Below are 15,767 nucleotides of genomic sequence, written 5' to 3'. Positions count from 1 at the left end.
GCTGTAGGAAAGTGTTTTGAGTTGGTCCAACAGATTGCGCTGGCGGTTGGCCACGCTGTGTATGTATGGATGTATACTAGTATTCACGCCATGCCTACACTTTTTCCAATGGTTGAATGGAGCGGACGATGATCTGTGTGGTTTTAACATTCCATGGGTTGGTACAGCGCGGCTCGGGACCGGTGGAAAGTGGCTGTTGTTGCTCCATGGCATTTTGATATGATTCGACAAATATTCCCTCTCGGGAAACGGTTGGGGCGGTTAGTTCTTCGATGTGTGCCGCCCTATCTCTGGCATGCTCTACTAGAACTAACACATTCGCTGTTACATGAGCAGAGATGGATTGTTTAGCAACGATTCTGCAATGTGTCACATTTTTTTATATCAGTGTACTTTAGGTCGTCCGTCCTCCTAAGTTGAAGTATTCAAGGAAACAAACAATCTAAATTTACCAACCTTTTTCAATTGAGTCGTTCTCCACATATAGTTACGATTCGAGGCAAGCGGTAGAGCATTTCTGACAACTGTTTCGTCAACCTCCCTCCCTAATGCGTATTCATTCCCGTCCCTCTGGCGGACGCGGTTTTTTTTCCCTGGCAGTCAGCATAAATCAACAAACGATGGAAAATAACAAACTTGCCACAAGGGGCACTCCGCATATTTCCTCAATCCCTGCAATTTAGTTGCCAATTTTGCTCATCATACAGTTCAAGTTGATAGAAGCAAGCAACAGACACCAGACAGGCTTCAAAGTTGAATAAAGTTGAATAGAATACGCCCACGATCTAAGTTGCTGTTTCCCAACCACAATCACCCCCCAGGGAAGATGCCAAACAATCATGGAATTCACGCTTAAGGAGACTGCGGAATTTATCACAGCATCACAACATCTCTATTCATCAATAAAGGAGAAGTATTTGCTCTAGGTACGATGTCGTTATAGCCCTCTCTTCCCTAACCTGTTGACCACTGTTGACTGTTTGAAAGCATAAAGAAAATGGAAAGTGATATATTGCTACGAGCAAGAAGACGTTCCACCAACCATGCTAGGATTTCACATCTCGAGCGCAAGTGCCTGCTAGTGACGTCATCGTTGTGTTTCTTATCTTAGGTTTGTTTTTTGTGGATCAGCCCGGTAAAGCTTGTGGTAGCTCGCGGTTTCATAGGTCCAATAGGCCCCTTCGTTTCCCTACAAACTCCTATTTTGAATGGAGGCAATCGGGTAGCTTATTTAGGTCCCTAGGTATTTCAACAGCATGTGACAAAAGTCCCTGGCTCCAACACAGTTGTTTTGTTACTTGGTAGTATGTAAAAGTATACTCTGTTTTCTTGTCTGGGCCGTGTGGCGTCTGATGCTGGAACCCCCATATCTGCTTAAATACTCGTTGCTTCAGCATAATATGGGGGCGAAATCTATTATCGCTTTTTGCTATCACTAGCCAACGATTCCTCGATCTCAATATCCATAACTGACACACTGACGTCACTTCTAACACACCTGTTTTAGGGACAGGGGCGAAGGTAGGAAGAAAAGCAAATATCTATCGAGTGGGGAAATATCTTCAGAATTACACTCCGCTTTTAACACCCCACCGCTCCGGGAACAGGGAAGGAGGTTCGCATAATCCAGAGGCGATTCTTGCTGAAGACACTACGTCACCGCTGGAAACTAGGCCAGCCCATAGTAGGTAAATATTTGACCTCATGGGTGTTGTTGATGTTAAAAACGCCAGGAGCAAGTTTGTAAGATATGGAAATATACCCGTCTGATTATTTCGTTTCTTGTCTTTTTGGTAAACTCAAGTAGAGGGAACGGCATATAAACACCTTCAGTGCGGAAGTTCATGCTAGCATCTTTTATTGGACCAAAACGTGGATAAGAAGGCGTCGGAAATTCAAGAGCATAAGTGGAGGAACGAAAACGAAAGACGAGGAGAAAGACGTCATATCGGAATGCATCGCCTATCACGGAGAGTCGTTCCGCAGCTAAGGTTGCAAGCACAAGCTTACTGCTCGCAGTCGCGCTTGCCAGCTAAGGCATTATATCAACCTGGAAAGGGACGAAGGAAATATTCCAATTCCGAAGCATCGCCTGGACCAAATAAAGAGAAAGGGAGGAAGGGCGCCGCATATGGCAGTGGGAATGGTGACGGTGACTACTTCTGCCCCATCCCCTTTTCTCGCATCTTCGAGCCTTAATAAAGAGTGTTGGTTAATTAACCTGATCCACATGGCCGTAGAAAACGAACATTACTCTCGAAAACACCAACCGTCCCCAGAGAGTTCCGAACGGGATTCCTTCTCAGAAGAGTTCGAGCACCGAATTCCATCCAACAAGGCTCATCCTACGCTCAGTGACGAATATCAGCACAGCGGCGCCGATCCGCAGCACCCTAAGCGTCCTTCGAAGGAGGAACTAGGTCCTGAGGAACGAAAAAAACAGGACAAGGCCGAGGAGGATGTGAAAAAGCATAATGAGGATATGAAAAAGAGATATGATAGGGCATATGTTCAACTCGGTAATCACGGCGAGTTTAGATCATTGGAGGAAGAGGTTGAGGAGTTTAGGAATCGGGTGAACTAAGTTGGTAAAGATATTGGCGCATGCTACTATTTTTCGCCCGTTGGAGTTGGATTCTCATATTGTATGAAATTAGCGGACTTTCAATTCGGTGGGTATTCTCTGGGCAGTCTCCACATGCTATTCTTCGGCGTTCCTTACCGCGAATCGTTGGTTCATTGAATAACTGACCAAAATTGTCAATGGGTAGAAGCGGTATTGAGCCCAGAGAAGAATGAATAAGGCATATATTTATACTTTGGATAAAATCGGACTTTAGGGGCATTGGATCGTTCCAGTGACGTGATGAAAAGCGGCGGGGAGATAGCAAAGAGGCTCCATTGCAGAGCAATGAAGAATTGTCTACACAGAAGGTATTATATTGAGTGTTTAAATCCGACAGGTATAAATATATAATAAATAACCGAACATCCATGTAAAATTACCCAGTGCTCTGAAGCAACGGTGTTTCTTCTGAAGGATGGTTCTCCTCGTTGCCGCGATGAGCCACGACCCCGTTGGTGCCATCGTCCGTTCCCGAAGTATCCGTGGGGCTTACGTCAGTTTCTGCTTTCGATGGATTGATATATTCGAAATAGATCCCCATAATGAGCAGGGTTCCTTGGAGTAGGGCTGTGACCACATAAACCCCCCATGTGCTCCAGCCCTCCGTACCTAGACGTGCTGCTAGACTAGCAGCCCATACTAGGCTGCCTGGTGTTTGGATGCACATCATCGGAATACTCAGGCTGCCAACCCGGCGTAGGCGGAAGGTTGTATAGATCTGAGGGAAGTATTGGATGGATGATAGAATGGCCGCGAAGATGCCGAAAAGGTTTGCGTAAAATTGACGCTTGTTTGGATATGCAACGACAATAACGATGGCAACGATGGCGGTCGCTATTGTCTGAAGAATACATATTCCAGCGATTAAGATGGCAATTCTGAAGGAGTGTGTCCCGGACGAGGATTGCTTAACAATGGAAGGGGTCGAGCGGGGATAGAAGATGACAAAAAGGAAAAGGCTGAATTATTAAGTCATGTTAGTATTTTCCAGTAAATTCATATCTTATGCCCATATTTAGATGGAAGGAATATGTAGGGGAAGATATTGCTCATCTCACATGATCGCAAAACAGAGTGCCTGCACGCCGACCTGGAATATGCCTAACAGCCCAGCAAAGCAGGAGAACCCATCAATCTCTTTGCAGCAAGCAATGTCTTCTCCACTTCTTGGGAGCACAAGGATGTTTGAAAAAGAAAAAGTCCCAGATGTAGTTCCTAGTAGAATAAAATATGGAGATATTCCGAAGGAAGACCGCCGGGATATAATTCTGTGATGTTGAGGAAGATACGAGAGAAGAATGCCAAACAAGATGCATCTATAATACCAAAGGTATATTAGTGAAAGCTCCTTGCAATCCACAATTCCAGTAGCTGATATTTACATTGAGAGAGCAAAATTCCACGGATTTGGTGACGCCAGGGCCTTGCAATGTGGGCCAATCGACTCTTCCATGATGGGCTTTCGCTGATGTTGGCGTCAGGTAATCGCAAGTCGGGTCATAGATATTAGTAAGGTAGGTCTCAACTGATATACGTAATCTGTGGTACGTATGCCTCTCGCATCATTGCGTTGTAGAAACCGAATAAGTATATTAAATGAAAGCTGTGAGATAGATAGGATGCCTAGAAGAGGTTGGTTTGAGGCTCCAAGTTTCCGCGGTGTCAGATGGGGCTTCTCGACATGCTGATTGGCTATAATCAAGCCTTGGCTTAGTTATTACTAACCGATTTTTGTACCGTTATCTTACCGAGGCATCGAGCTTGGATATCAATCAGCTCTTTATCAAAGCATAGATCGCTATTAGATTGCTCTAAAAACCCTTAGAGGTGGATGCGGCAAGCACGAAACGGCTATTTTCAAGGCCTTGGCTCATATCTTCACCTAAATTTCCAAGGAACGCATCCGCTGGCCAAAGCCAACGCAAAGTTTAACTCCGCCATACGTCACACCAGTGTCATCGGCATCCAAACACGTTCGACTTGCCCGCGAAGATGTTGCTGTATGCTTTTCGTTAACTCAACTCTACGCAAAAGGTCTTTTATAAGTTATAATTAACGTAAAGGGTCCTTACCTCCCTATCAAGCATTCGGATCAGGTGCCTACACCTTTCGTTCTTGATACATGCCATTGCTATCGGCGAATTACTGCACTTGTGCATAAAAAAGCCAAAATGAGACTCTCATGGGCTTTGGGCCTTGTGGTCACTATATTAACCGTGACGGAAACAGCGGGTTTGAGGAACTGGTTTAGTAAAGCTGGTATGTCTGTCTAACGACGATGCAGGCTGATGTTTGCCTTGCATCTGTTCTGCCTCATTTCTTCCCATACGTTTCTCTATCTGTTGTGGGTCTCTGTGAAGATACTCTGATGATGAGGAAGGCTAACTATGGAAATGCCACAGTATACAACAGATGGCACGAAACAGAGCTTGAACGTTGGCTTTCTGACCACGGCGAGTTCCTTCCATTATCTTGACAACGCCACAGCGACATAAACTGGAGCGTGGCTAACATTTATGTAGATATTCCATATCCTACCCCAGCGGATAGAAAAGATCTTGAGGAGCTCGTGAAAAATAATTGGGAGTCGCGCGTGCAAATTCCCATCCATCACACGGTAGAACATGTGGCTGACTATCTGGGCGATGCGAAGGAGTGGATTTTTGATACGTATGCGTTCCTCGAATTTACTAAGAAATTCATTTGACTGACTTTTTTTTTATAGCTGGAGTGATTCCCAATTGAAAACCTTCCTTGATAAACATGGAATTTCTAGCCCACAACCAAACAAGCGTGATAAACTATTGGCGGTAGTACGAGAAAACTACGAAGCCATTGCTCGAAAACTTGGACAAACCACATTCTACCCTGGGAATTGGCTTTATGAGCAATGGTCAGAATCCGATCTAAAGGAATACCTCGACAGTCATGGGTATCACGTACCGCAGCCAACAACTCGGGATAAACTGGTTGCTAGCGTACGGCGTAACGCTCGTCTTGCGAGTATAAAATCTCGCCAAGCCGCCGCTTCCGCATCTTCGTCAGCGGAGGCTGCTCAGAAATCGTTATCAGAGGCCTTGTTTAATGCCTGGTCAGAATCTGAATTCAAAGAGTTTTTCGATAAGCACGGAATCAAGGTCCCTCAGGGTTCGCGACGCAACGAGCTTATTGCCCTGGCACGAAAACATCGGGCTTCTTTGCTACAAAAGCCCACTGCATCAGTCACACATGCGTATGGTGCGGCAACTTCAAAAGCTGGAAACGAATTTGCTCGTGCGACGGAGGATGTACGACTCAGAGCGGCAGATATGTTCAATTCTGCCATTAGTCAATGGTCTGACTCACGCCTCAAGGCTTATTTGGATGCGCGTGGTGTTCAGGTGCCGCAGGGAACGAAACGAGATGAACTCCTTGCCAAAGTGCGCCTCCACAGGCGCAAAGCAATGACTGGATTCTCTGCTTGGACATTTGATACCTGGACCAAGGAAAATTTAGGGTATGACAAAAATCACACCTTTATCAGTTTTTGCGGACTGCATGTTAATACTGTGGAATATAGGAAATATATGTCTTCCCAGCATCAGAAGATGATGGAAAACGTTGAATATACCCGCGATGAACTCCTGAGAAAGGCAAAATCCGCATACAACCAAGTTTCTAATGCCGGTGGAGAAGATTTCGCTGCCGTCACGAACTATTTGGCGCAGCAAGTTAGCTCAACCAAGGACGCTGCATTCGACACCTGGTCCCGGGTTGATCTGGAAAAGTACATTGATTCATACGGTCTTAAAGGACATAAGACCTGGGATATTAACAAATTGCGTGAGGAAGCTAGGCGGAATGCTAATTTCTTCCGCTACGGAGAACTCGCGCAGGAGGCCACGCTTGTCTCTCGGTTGGAGGGTGGCATTCAGTGGGTCTTGGACCAGCTGAAAATCGGGATGTTGAGTGGCAGGAGGGAGGGGGAAAGAGTAGCTGATAATATCAAGGAAACAGTTTCACATGGTACACAACGTATGGCCGACGAACTCTAAAGAGAACACTTGGAGCTCATCTTTCTTAACTTCTGCAACGGGTCAAAAACATGGGTAGGTGCTCTGCGAGAGTATGAAATTGTGTTGTCTTAAAAAATTAATGTACACGCTGCATTTTTTTTTTTTTTTTCGGTGTCCATTTTGCTCTTTCTTACCCTCCAATTTTGTCAAAATGTTTGTTCTTCATGCTCTTCAGTTTGCTGTTTATTCTTCTATTAATTTTGATGGCATGACATGATTGATTAAACTGTAATGATGGCAGTTATATGAACATAGTTCAATCTGATAATGAGAAACGAGATCAAAAAAGAGGGAACCTTTTTTTAAGGTACAGAAAGCGACATCCTTTTTCCTACTCCTTGCGCTTTCCTTGACGCTTACTTTATACCCGAATACATCCGGTAATTCTTGCTTGGGGCATACTATTTCCAAGAAGCAGATTGTATGCTTTGTAGGAGGTGGATGTCTATCGAACTAGTGGAAACTAATATAAGTGTGGGTCACGTGCACATCCGACAAACAATGCATCCGCCCGGCGCATTGGCCAAAGAGCAGCGAAAGAAATCTCCGGCAACAAACAGTAAATGTCAATTAGAACTTAAAATTACATTCTCACTCCCTGTAATTTTTTGCTCAATTTGTATAGACGTACGGGGTTTCGAGTCCGGGTTCAAGGATATACCCCCTCAGTACAACTCCAGCGTGTACCTGACTCATACTATGCAGGTATGAGACATGTAAGCCTATCAAGAATTTCCTCTCCTACCTTGACTATTTCTTTCGAATGATGGACATATGTGATGCTTATTAGAACGTACTCAAAATTGGAGGGCCCCCTACACCACCCTCGCCGCCCTCCTCCGTAGATGAAAGTCCTTAGATAATCCTCGAGCGTCGTCAACTGACGAATACCGGTAATCAGTGACAGCCAATTTTGTACATCCACAAGAAAAAACTATTATATCAGTCGTTTGCAAGAAAGATCCATTTCCACTACCTCGTCACTCATCATTCCACCCACCGGAGATTATATATATATATAAACGTCATCAATCGGACTTGGGCGCCTCGGGATTCCCCTCCGCAACCAACTTGCCAACAACGAGGTACTTCTCCAGAAAGCGCTCCTCCCAGCCGCGTAAATTATCCATTTGATCGGCATCCAGCCCACTCAGATCATCCAGCGGACCTTTGAGATCCTTTGTTAGCATTTCCTCGTCAAAGCTCTGGCAGGCTAACCCGCGAGTCGCATCTCTGCCCGCAAAATTTTCATAGGGGCCACCCTATACATAACGTGCGACGGAGTGGTTAGTTTTGAGTTCTCTTTATGTATGTAAATTAGCCCACGCGCTTACTGGGCCGTAGAAATTGCGTCCGGAAGAGACGTCAAAGACTCGTCCGCGGACTGCTAGGTAGACTGGGGAACCATCTTTGCCGTTGAATGGGAGAAGAGTTGTTGGGGTGAAGGTGCGGAAGACGATGGGCGGCGGTCCTTTCGGAAGGACGACGCGCTCTCGGGGTCGAAAGTGGAAATAGAGGAGGACGACAAAGAGGGACGCGAGGACAAGATTTATCGGGGTGGCGATGGAGGCTCTATTTTGTTACTGTTTAGTTTCAATTTCAGTGCTGTTACATGTGTTGTACGTTTGTTTGTTCCGGCCGGATAGTGGTCATTCATTGTATGGACGGGAACTTACACCTCAGCAGCGGGCGGAGTGGGATCTTCCAGTGGGGGAACGACAGTGTTAGCAAGTTGGAACCAATACTACTGGCAGGATATGGTACCTACCTGTTGCCATTCTCCAGTACTTACTCAGGTTCTGAGCTTCGAGAGCTAACTGCAAATCGGAAGTTTGATTGTTGGTGGATGTTGGAGAGGAACCTTGGAACTGAGGCTGTGAACAAGTCCGCTGCGATTCGGCTCTGGAACCACTGGATTCTTATCACGTGATATACTCTGAAACGGGGTTGCTGGAAGCTTTGGAAGCTTTGGAAGCCAGGACTTCAGGATGGAGCCAAGTGGTGGAGCAACAAGAAAATGAAGAGCTGAATATCGTCCACCTGTACCATGGAAACCATCACACCCTCTGAACAAATAATTTTACACAGAGCTGTGATCCGCTCCATCTTGAGAGCCAGTGACTCCAGTGTTCGGTGGACAAATTGAGTTAATTTTAGCGCAACCCACAGGCTGAAACAATGTAAATGGCTGTTTGGCGTAGGCTGCTGCTTAGGCATTTTTCCGGCGTGTTGGTGGGCCAAGCCTGTGGGGTTAGTCTATGCGCATAACCCTCACTCGCGGGCCATTTTGCCTCCAAATTAAAGGATTCTGTTGCCTAGGGCTTGGAGCCATTGCTTCACAGGACGCGGGAGAACCCCTTACGGGGGGGGGGGGGGGGGTTGTTATATACCCGTGGACGTGCGCCCGCAACCGGCGATTGAATTGATGATACATATGAGTTTCGCATGGCCCCCTGAAACACCACAGTTTGTCTTTACCAAGGGTTCTAACAAATCTTTCAGGGGAAGGGAGAGTTAATTTTTGTTTGAACCAGCGATGTGGAAGAAGAACCTTAGATCTAGAGGCCCCGTGATTGGCAATCCAGTGCTCCTGACGACGACTTTCGACAATGCGACGCTGGAGAACATGACGACTGTCACTACTCCTACTAATAATAATCAGAACTACAACAACCACAACCATCATGACAACGACCGGCATAGTCCATCTATGTGAGCTATCTCGGTTTTCATAACTCTCTCTCTCTCTTCTTCTCAGTCTTATACATCGACGTCAAGCACGGGGAAGGGTAGTGAAACTAATATCTTGTTTGAACCTGGAAGTAAGCCGACAGAGCCGGATTTGCGCAGACCCAATCCCCCTTTCCGACCGCCAGTCGCATCATCTATATATTCAAAGCGGGATTCCTACGCTGCAGGCAACATGGCGTTAGCCGATCATGACGTGCATCCATCGAGAAGGAACCCCAGGCCCTATCAGTCGGAGTTCCGTGACAGCCAATACACCGATATATCGCCTCCAGATTCTCCTGTTTTTGCTCCCACCGGCCATCGTGAAAGCCCCGATGTATCTCCCATTGACAATAACCCGCCACAGTTCCCACCTCCCAGACCACCTCTCAGGGAACCCCTTAGGGAAGGCCGGCTCCCGAGTGCTGTGCCCGTACCGTCCAAAAATGTCACTCGCAAACCCAATGCAGCACCCACGCCAGCACCACCTCAATCATATGCATCATCTTCTCCGGCATCTCCAAATCAGGAATCGAAACGGCTCACAAGGTGGGATGATTTTTCTGGGGAACCCACTCACGACGAGAAGGGCAAAATAGCTCAAGCCACTCCCGGAAGCGTTGTTCCTCCGGAGAACCCGCCGACCAAACAGTCATCTAAGCAGGGGTTTAATTTCATAGCCAAAGGGAAAGAGTTGAATCAGGCAAGAAGAAAATTTATGGATGGCCGGCGCCATACTGATAAGAACGATAAAGATGATCCGGCCCTTTCACCCAGCTCCCAAGAGCCATGGAAAGGTGCAAGTGGGCGAGCAGCCATTGTTAAACCCATAGAAACGAAGGAAACTCCTCGACCGCGACCGCCGCAGACTATTCAAACCCAACCCCGAAAAGTCAGTGCCCCAGGAATAGAACGCAAATCACTCCCTCGCAATAATGCCGCTAGCGGACTTCCACCCCTTACGATATCTAAATCGAAAGCCGTAGGCAGTGCACCTGATGATCCAACCATCAAACCTATTGTGCCATTAAAAGCAGGTAATAACACACCGACATCCGCCAAAAGCCCTTCGACTCCTACTTCACGGTCGATAAGCAACGGGACTCCAGCGCGATCCGAAACTCCCCGGCCGACGGAGCATGGACCTCCCGACCCGGATCTTACTACCGGGCTCCAAAACGTAAATTTAGAAGAACAGCCATCGAGCCGTTTCAGCACGACTACATATGCAACGACCGAAGCTCCAAGCAGCCCTCCTGGAACACCACGTGCTCGAATGGCCGAGAAAGATGCCCCTCCCCTCCCTGCAATTCATGCAGAAAGGACAGAAACTATATCATCGCGGACCTTTGTCAGAGCCACTAAGCGCAAACCAACACCATCAGAAATTACATCGTCATCTGCAAAGACATTACCCCGCAGCCCTCCTGAGCTGGAAGCCGAAAACCGCATCGAGGCGATGGAAGCTCGGCTCAAAGATCTCGCCCAGCGCAGAGGTAATATCGATACGATCCTCCATGAGTTGACGCAGGTAATACAGCCCAGTTCCATCGCCTATGATCTCGCGACGAGGAGCGAGGTCAAGAAGTCGGTCAACAGCTTGAACAACGAACTTATGGAGATTAGGAAGGAGGAACATGATGTGGGAATGAAGTTGATGAGGGCGAGGAAGAAGCAGGATCAGGGAGATTACTATCAAGGGTCCAGCATTTGGGTTAAGAGGGTTACTGAGGATTACTGAGGAAATTTTTTTATTATCTGGCAGTTCTTTCTTTCTCACCATATTTTCATTACTACATTTGTCCCTGCTTCAATCTCCGTTTAAGCAGCCCTAGTTCCCTCTCAACCCCTGCCACATTTTTGCTTTTTTGGTTCTCTTTTTCCTGTATTTTATTTCCTTTATTTATTTAAAAAAAATTTTTTTTTTCATGACGGGGCCAGAGGACACATCTTTTCTCAAAATCCGGCTTTCCTTTATGGTCGCCTTTTCCTCATAAGTCACGAGCACGAGCTCCCGACGCTCTCAGTTAGCTTTCTTCGTACATGTTGCAGTTAGATGACAAGAATAAAAGGGAAAGGGGGAGATCAACACCCGATGTGCTTTTCTATTTTTTTTCTTTTCTTATCAATATGATTCTCTAGACGTGATGTGGACGTCCCGGACATGAGACATTCAAAATTTAGAAACAACAAAAATATATATCTCATTTTGCAAAAGAAACCCTGCCATCAGCATCGAAAGCCGGTGTTGAACGCGGGTGGGTATCTCGCAAGAACATAGAGAACGCCATGTTGTTATCCATCACTCCATATCTCGGACTGCTTCGTTTATTCGTGAATGTAGGTTTTTCGCATACACAGCAAAGGCTAACGCTCATCCCTCATATACCCCCTCCCGGTTTGGTCGAATCGAACTGGTCGTTGGTTGCTAATGGATTGCAAGTGTACATAGGAAATAGCGTGTATTTATGCTGGTTGCTCCCTCGTGTTCTATTTCTTCCCAGATTTCTTGATTCCCTGTTGTCCCGAGTTCATCGGGCCTCTGCCCTTTGCCTTTTCCGCCAGCTCCTTCTTGGCTTTGGCGTCTAGATGGAATGAAGTTAGTGATCGTGGGTTTGCACGAGCATGCGGCACATGGAAGTGTCAGAGAGCCATGGTAATGAATAGCGAAAATTGGACTGAGTGTCATACCAGCTTTCTGCTTCTCTCTGAACGCAATTTCATCCTCATCGAGTTCCTTCTTCTCCTTCTTGGGAGCCTTGAGCGGTTTCGCTTTTCCGCCTAGAGCAGGGTTAAAATATTGATAATGCCAGTGGGGGAGCAGAGTGAGGTGCCAGTCAGCCCTCACCTTCTCGTCCTTGTCCACCCATTTTCGCCAAGTACTGTGGATGGAACTGAGTGTATTTCTGGGAATAGGGGATGCGTTGGTTAGCAACGCGAAGCAGGTATTTTCTTCTCGTCAAACGACCTTTTGCATACGAGCTTTAAGGCTTGTATTGTCGGTGGAAGTGTTCTTCGTTGCAAAGTGGCGGGAAGACACTAGCGCCTAAAATGGTTAGTCCAGCCTTGTTTCGCCGCTTTCGACTTCAACGTCTTCTCTCAAGTGATGTGAAAATACAGCTTTTGCTCTCGTCACAACACCGTCAATTATCTCCAAGCTCTCTTATAGAAGAGTACTTCTTCCCTTTTCACCTCCTTTGAACTATCGAATGTGTTTCATCTAGTGGTGCGCCGCATGTTGTGGGGACATATTTAGTCGGGTTGGACGTTTCACCATCACCCAGAGCCCATTATTTGAACCATCCGAGAACAGAACTATTGCTAACTGAAGATATCACAACTCCGCAAGCCCAATCCCCCGACGTTTGGCCGAAAATTACTCGCAGAAAGGGAAATACCCACTGGCCTGCAAAAGGACTGTTCTTTTCTTTTTTCAAAAGATAAGATCAATCATCGCCGGGATGGCATCACGACGGTCGAGGTCTCCATCGACCCCATCTGAGGGTGAGATCATCGAGTCAGGCTCAGATACGAAGGCAACTACGTCACAGGCTTCTGTTAATGGCATCAACGTTGACCGTAATACCAGAATCGATATCTCTGCCCCAAGATCCCCCCCTTCTCTTTCCAGACCGTTCTATCGTGAGAGATCGAGATCGAGAACAAGATCCCGTTCCCCATATCGTGGATTCAAAGCCGACAAACGAAGACGCGATGTCGATTACGACTATGAAAGGGGCGGCCGAACGAACCCGTCAAGCCGTTTGACTTCTAGATACGATGATAGATCTCAAAGCGGATACAATTCAAGACGGCGTAGGAGAGGGTATTACGATCATGATCGAGACGACGGTAATTACGATTCTAGGAAACGACCTAGGACCCAAAGCAGGTCTCCGTTCCGCGATGTTAGAGGTTCGAAACAATATTCAGGTGATGAGCGAGATGACAGTGACAGACCATCCAAAACCCGTGACCTGAGTGGTAAACCCTGCGTGGGTGGTAGGAGGACGTCTACTGAACAGTTAGTGAGCGACAGGGGGAAGAACCCAGGTGACGCTCGAAAAGAGAGACAACAGGCTGAATCTCGAGAAAATCAGATGCAACAGTCTTCATCCACCGTCGCCGCATCGGATAAGTATGTTCTCCCTCCGCCCGAATCTGGAATCACTCCTAACAGTCCTCCTAGTACTCCTGCTTCACGCAATGGTGACGATGACTATGTCAACGGGCTGCCCCCAGAGCCGGTTGATGAAGCCACCCTGATTGAACAACGCCGAAAGCGCCGTGAAGCCATCAAAGCTAAGTATCGTGATCAGTCTACACCTCTCCTCGTAAAGGTCCTGCAAGCTGGGAATGAGACAGAATCCACAGTACAGAATCCAGGTCAATCTATGGCTCAGAATGAAACACCGGCAGGTCAGTTACATGTCTTCTTTAATAGTGTTATAAACGAGGCTAATTTGAGTATAGATTCGCATCTAAATACCCCTTTAGAAACACCCGAGGATACGTCAGGCGCGCCATCGCCAACTGAGCTAAGGGTCTCGCGAGATGAGGACCTTGCTAATGCCAACGTTTTGACTACCAACGGCGTCGACAAGGACGAATCGTCTTCTGCGGACTATGATCCAACTCAAGATATGAGGGAGGATAAGATGCGTCACGACAAAAGACATTTTGGTGAAGAGGTATCTTCTGGTACTTACGATGAAACTAAAACAGCAAAGCAAGATGTGCTCGTTCCCAACCCAACCACGGAGAACCCGGCCCAAATTAAAGCGACGAACCCTCTAGAGATAGACATGTTTGCCCCAGAAGATGATATGTTTGCTGAGGAGGCTCCCATTACCTCCAAAGCCCCTGAAGCTATTTCTAAGCCAAGTATACCGCAGAAACTCGATATGAGCATGATGGACAACTGGGATGACCCTGAAGGCTACTACAACGTCATGTTGGGGGAACTGGTGGATGGGCGGTATCATGTTCAGCAAAATTTAGGCAAGGGTATGTTTTCTTCTGTGGTTCGTGCTACGGATTCGAAAACAGGAAGGCTTGTTGCCATTAAAATCATTCGCAATAATGATACTATGAGAAAGGCCGGTATGAAGGAGATTGAGTTATTGGAACAGTTACTAGCGGCAGATCCAGATGACAAGAAACATATCATCCGATTCGAGAGGTATTTCGAACACAAATGCCACCTGTGCATAGTGTTCGAAAATCTCAGTATGAATCTCCGCGAAGTACTAAAAAAGTTTGGTCGTGATGTTGGCATTAATCTCAGAGCCATCCGTGCTTATGCCCACCAGATGTTCCTAGGCCTGAGCCTCCTCCGAAAATGCAATATCCTCCACGCAGATCTAAAACCCGACAATCTCCTCGTTAATGAAAACCGAAACCTTCTGAAGGTATGCGATTTGGGTTCGGCGTCGCCGGCCTCTGAGAACGAAATTACCCCATACCTTGTCAGCCGTTTTTATCGTGCTCCCGAAATCATCCTCGGAATTCCATATGATTATGCCATTGACATGTGGTCCATTGGATGTACGCTCTTTGAGCTGTATACTGGCAAAATTCTCTTCACAGGTCGCACTAACAATCAAATGCTCCGCTCTATAATGGAATGCAGGGGTAAATTCCCGCCCAAATTCCTCCGGCGAGGCACCCTTACTTATCTCCATTTTGACGACTTTTTAAACTTTCGCAGCACGGAAGAGGATAAGGTCACGGGCCGCATGGTGACAAAAATCGTGGATTTTAAGAAACCGACGAGGGATTTGAAAACGAGGTTGATGGGGAAGGGGTCGAAAGGGATGAGTGATTCGGAAACAAAGGAGCTCACGTTATTCATTGATCTGTTGGATCGGTGCTTAAGTATCAATCCAGAGAAGAGGTGTACGCCATCAGAAGCATTGAAGCATCCGTTCATCACTAGGGGTAAAATTTGAAATGGTCGGGCTAGGGGAAAATACTAGCAGGTCAATAGATGCAATCTAGACATAGCATGGTGTTGTAGGGCGGGCTTGTTGCCGGATTTCACTTTCTCCAAAATCGGTGGGTGACGGTGATGCTTTTGCCTCGTGATTTTTTTCCCCCGTATCATACTATATCGTTGTTTAAATTATTATCATCGTCATCATTATTATTATTTTAAATATAGCTACTCAGCAGCACTTAGCATTCGTAGATAGATAACAGAGTTCCAAAATGTATAAACAAATCAATTCGGAGGCTTTGTCCCTTCTGGTTCCTAAGTTTCATATGATTGACCAACCGATTGATCAGTACATATTCTCAAATGGAAGCCAAGTTTGATCCTCTCTATTATCGCAGGATAACGCTATCAAATGCAT

At 46.6% G+C, this 15,767-nt stretch overlaps 8 protein-coding genes across 8 annotated transcripts; 4 read left to right on the top strand and 4 right to left on the bottom strand.

The window, feature by feature from the left end:
• Nucleotides 1-94: 94 nt before the first annotated feature.
• Nucleotides 95-1,091, bottom strand: HCBG_06879 (uncharacterized protein; the record flags this gene model as incomplete). The annotated part of the gene is made up of 3 exons (XM_045433928.1): nucleotides 95-321; nucleotides 453-570; nucleotides 1,059-1,091. The coding sequence occupies 3 exons, from the start codon at nucleotides 1,089-1,091 to the stop codon at nucleotides 95-97; spliced, it is 378 nt and encodes a 125-aa protein (XP_045285409.1).
• A 613-nt stretch (nucleotides 1,092-1,704) lies between these two features.
• Nucleotides 1,705-2,822, top strand: HCBG_06878 (uncharacterized protein; the record flags this gene model as incomplete). The annotated part of the gene is made up of 3 exons (XM_045433927.1): nucleotides 1,705-1,743; nucleotides 1,852-2,152; nucleotides 2,241-2,822. The coding sequence occupies 3 exons, from the start codon at nucleotides 1,705-1,707 to the stop codon at nucleotides 2,582-2,584; spliced, it is 684 nt and encodes a 227-aa protein (XP_045285408.1).
• Nucleotides 2,823-3,002: 180 nt separating this feature from the next.
• HCBG_06877 (PQ loop repeat protein) lies at nucleotides 3,003-4,079 on the bottom strand (the record flags this gene model as incomplete). Its single annotated transcript, XM_045433926.1, has 3 exons — nucleotides 3,003-3,585; nucleotides 3,685-3,942; nucleotides 4,009-4,079. 3 exons carry the CDS (start codon nucleotides 4,077-4,079, stop codon nucleotides 3,003-3,005), a joined length of 912 nt encoding a protein of 303 aa, XP_045285407.1.
• Nucleotides 4,080-4,683: 604 nt separating this feature from the next.
• On the top strand, nucleotides 4,684-7,000 carry HCBG_06876 (uncharacterized protein; the record flags this gene model as incomplete). Its single annotated transcript, XM_045433925.1, has 5 exons — nucleotides 4,684-4,885; nucleotides 5,029-5,079; nucleotides 5,149-5,296; nucleotides 5,352-6,122; nucleotides 6,186-7,000. The coding sequence occupies 5 exons, from the start codon at nucleotides 4,798-4,800 to the stop codon at nucleotides 6,658-6,660; spliced, it is 1,533 nt and encodes a 510-aa protein (XP_045285406.1).
• A 701-nt stretch (nucleotides 7,001-7,701) lies between these two features.
• Nucleotides 7,702-8,478, bottom strand: HCBG_06875 (membrane-associated progesterone receptor component 1; the record flags this gene model as incomplete). The annotated part of the gene is made up of 4 exons (XM_045433924.1): nucleotides 7,702-7,943; nucleotides 8,016-8,253; nucleotides 8,358-8,382; nucleotides 8,450-8,478. 4 exons carry the CDS (start codon nucleotides 8,457-8,459, stop codon nucleotides 7,710-7,712), a joined length of 507 nt encoding a protein of 168 aa, XP_045285405.1.
• A 739-nt stretch (nucleotides 8,479-9,217) lies between these two features.
• On the top strand, nucleotides 9,218-11,274 carry HCBG_06874 (uncharacterized protein; the record flags this gene model as incomplete). Its single annotated transcript, XM_045433923.1, has 2 exons — nucleotides 9,218-9,393; nucleotides 9,505-11,274. 2 exons carry the CDS (start codon nucleotides 9,218-9,220, stop codon nucleotides 11,150-11,152), a joined length of 1,824 nt encoding a protein of 607 aa, XP_045285404.1.
• Nucleotides 11,275-11,503: 229 nt separating this feature from the next.
• On the bottom strand, nucleotides 11,504-12,384 carry HCBG_06873 (uncharacterized protein; the record flags this gene model as incomplete). The annotated part of the gene is made up of 3 exons (XM_045433922.1): nucleotides 11,504-11,996; nucleotides 12,103-12,192; nucleotides 12,260-12,384. The coding sequence occupies 3 exons, from the start codon at nucleotides 12,279-12,281 to the stop codon at nucleotides 11,902-11,904; spliced, it is 207 nt and encodes a 68-aa protein (XP_045285403.1).
• Nucleotides 12,385-12,544: 160 nt separating this feature from the next.
• Nucleotides 12,545-15,653, top strand: HCBG_06872 (serine/threonine-protein kinase prp4; the record flags this gene model as incomplete). The annotated part of the gene is made up of 5 exons (XM_045433921.1): nucleotides 12,545-12,671; nucleotides 12,761-12,947; nucleotides 13,001-13,549; nucleotides 13,601-13,830; nucleotides 13,885-15,653. The coding sequence occupies 3 exons, from the start codon at nucleotides 13,512-13,514 to the stop codon at nucleotides 15,360-15,362; spliced, it is 1,746 nt and encodes a 581-aa protein (XP_045285402.1).
• Between the last annotated feature and the right edge of the window lie 114 nt (nucleotides 15,654-15,767).

Source organism: Histoplasma capsulatum, assembly GCF_000150115.1.
Source record: "Histoplasma capsulatum G186AR genomic scaffold supercont2.10, whole genome shotgun sequence".
NCBI classification, from domain to species: domain Eukaryota; kingdom Fungi; phylum Ascomycota; class Eurotiomycetes; order Onygenales; family Ajellomycetaceae; genus Histoplasma; species Histoplasma capsulatum.
This window is presented reverse-complemented; position numbering and strand designations above follow the sequence as displayed.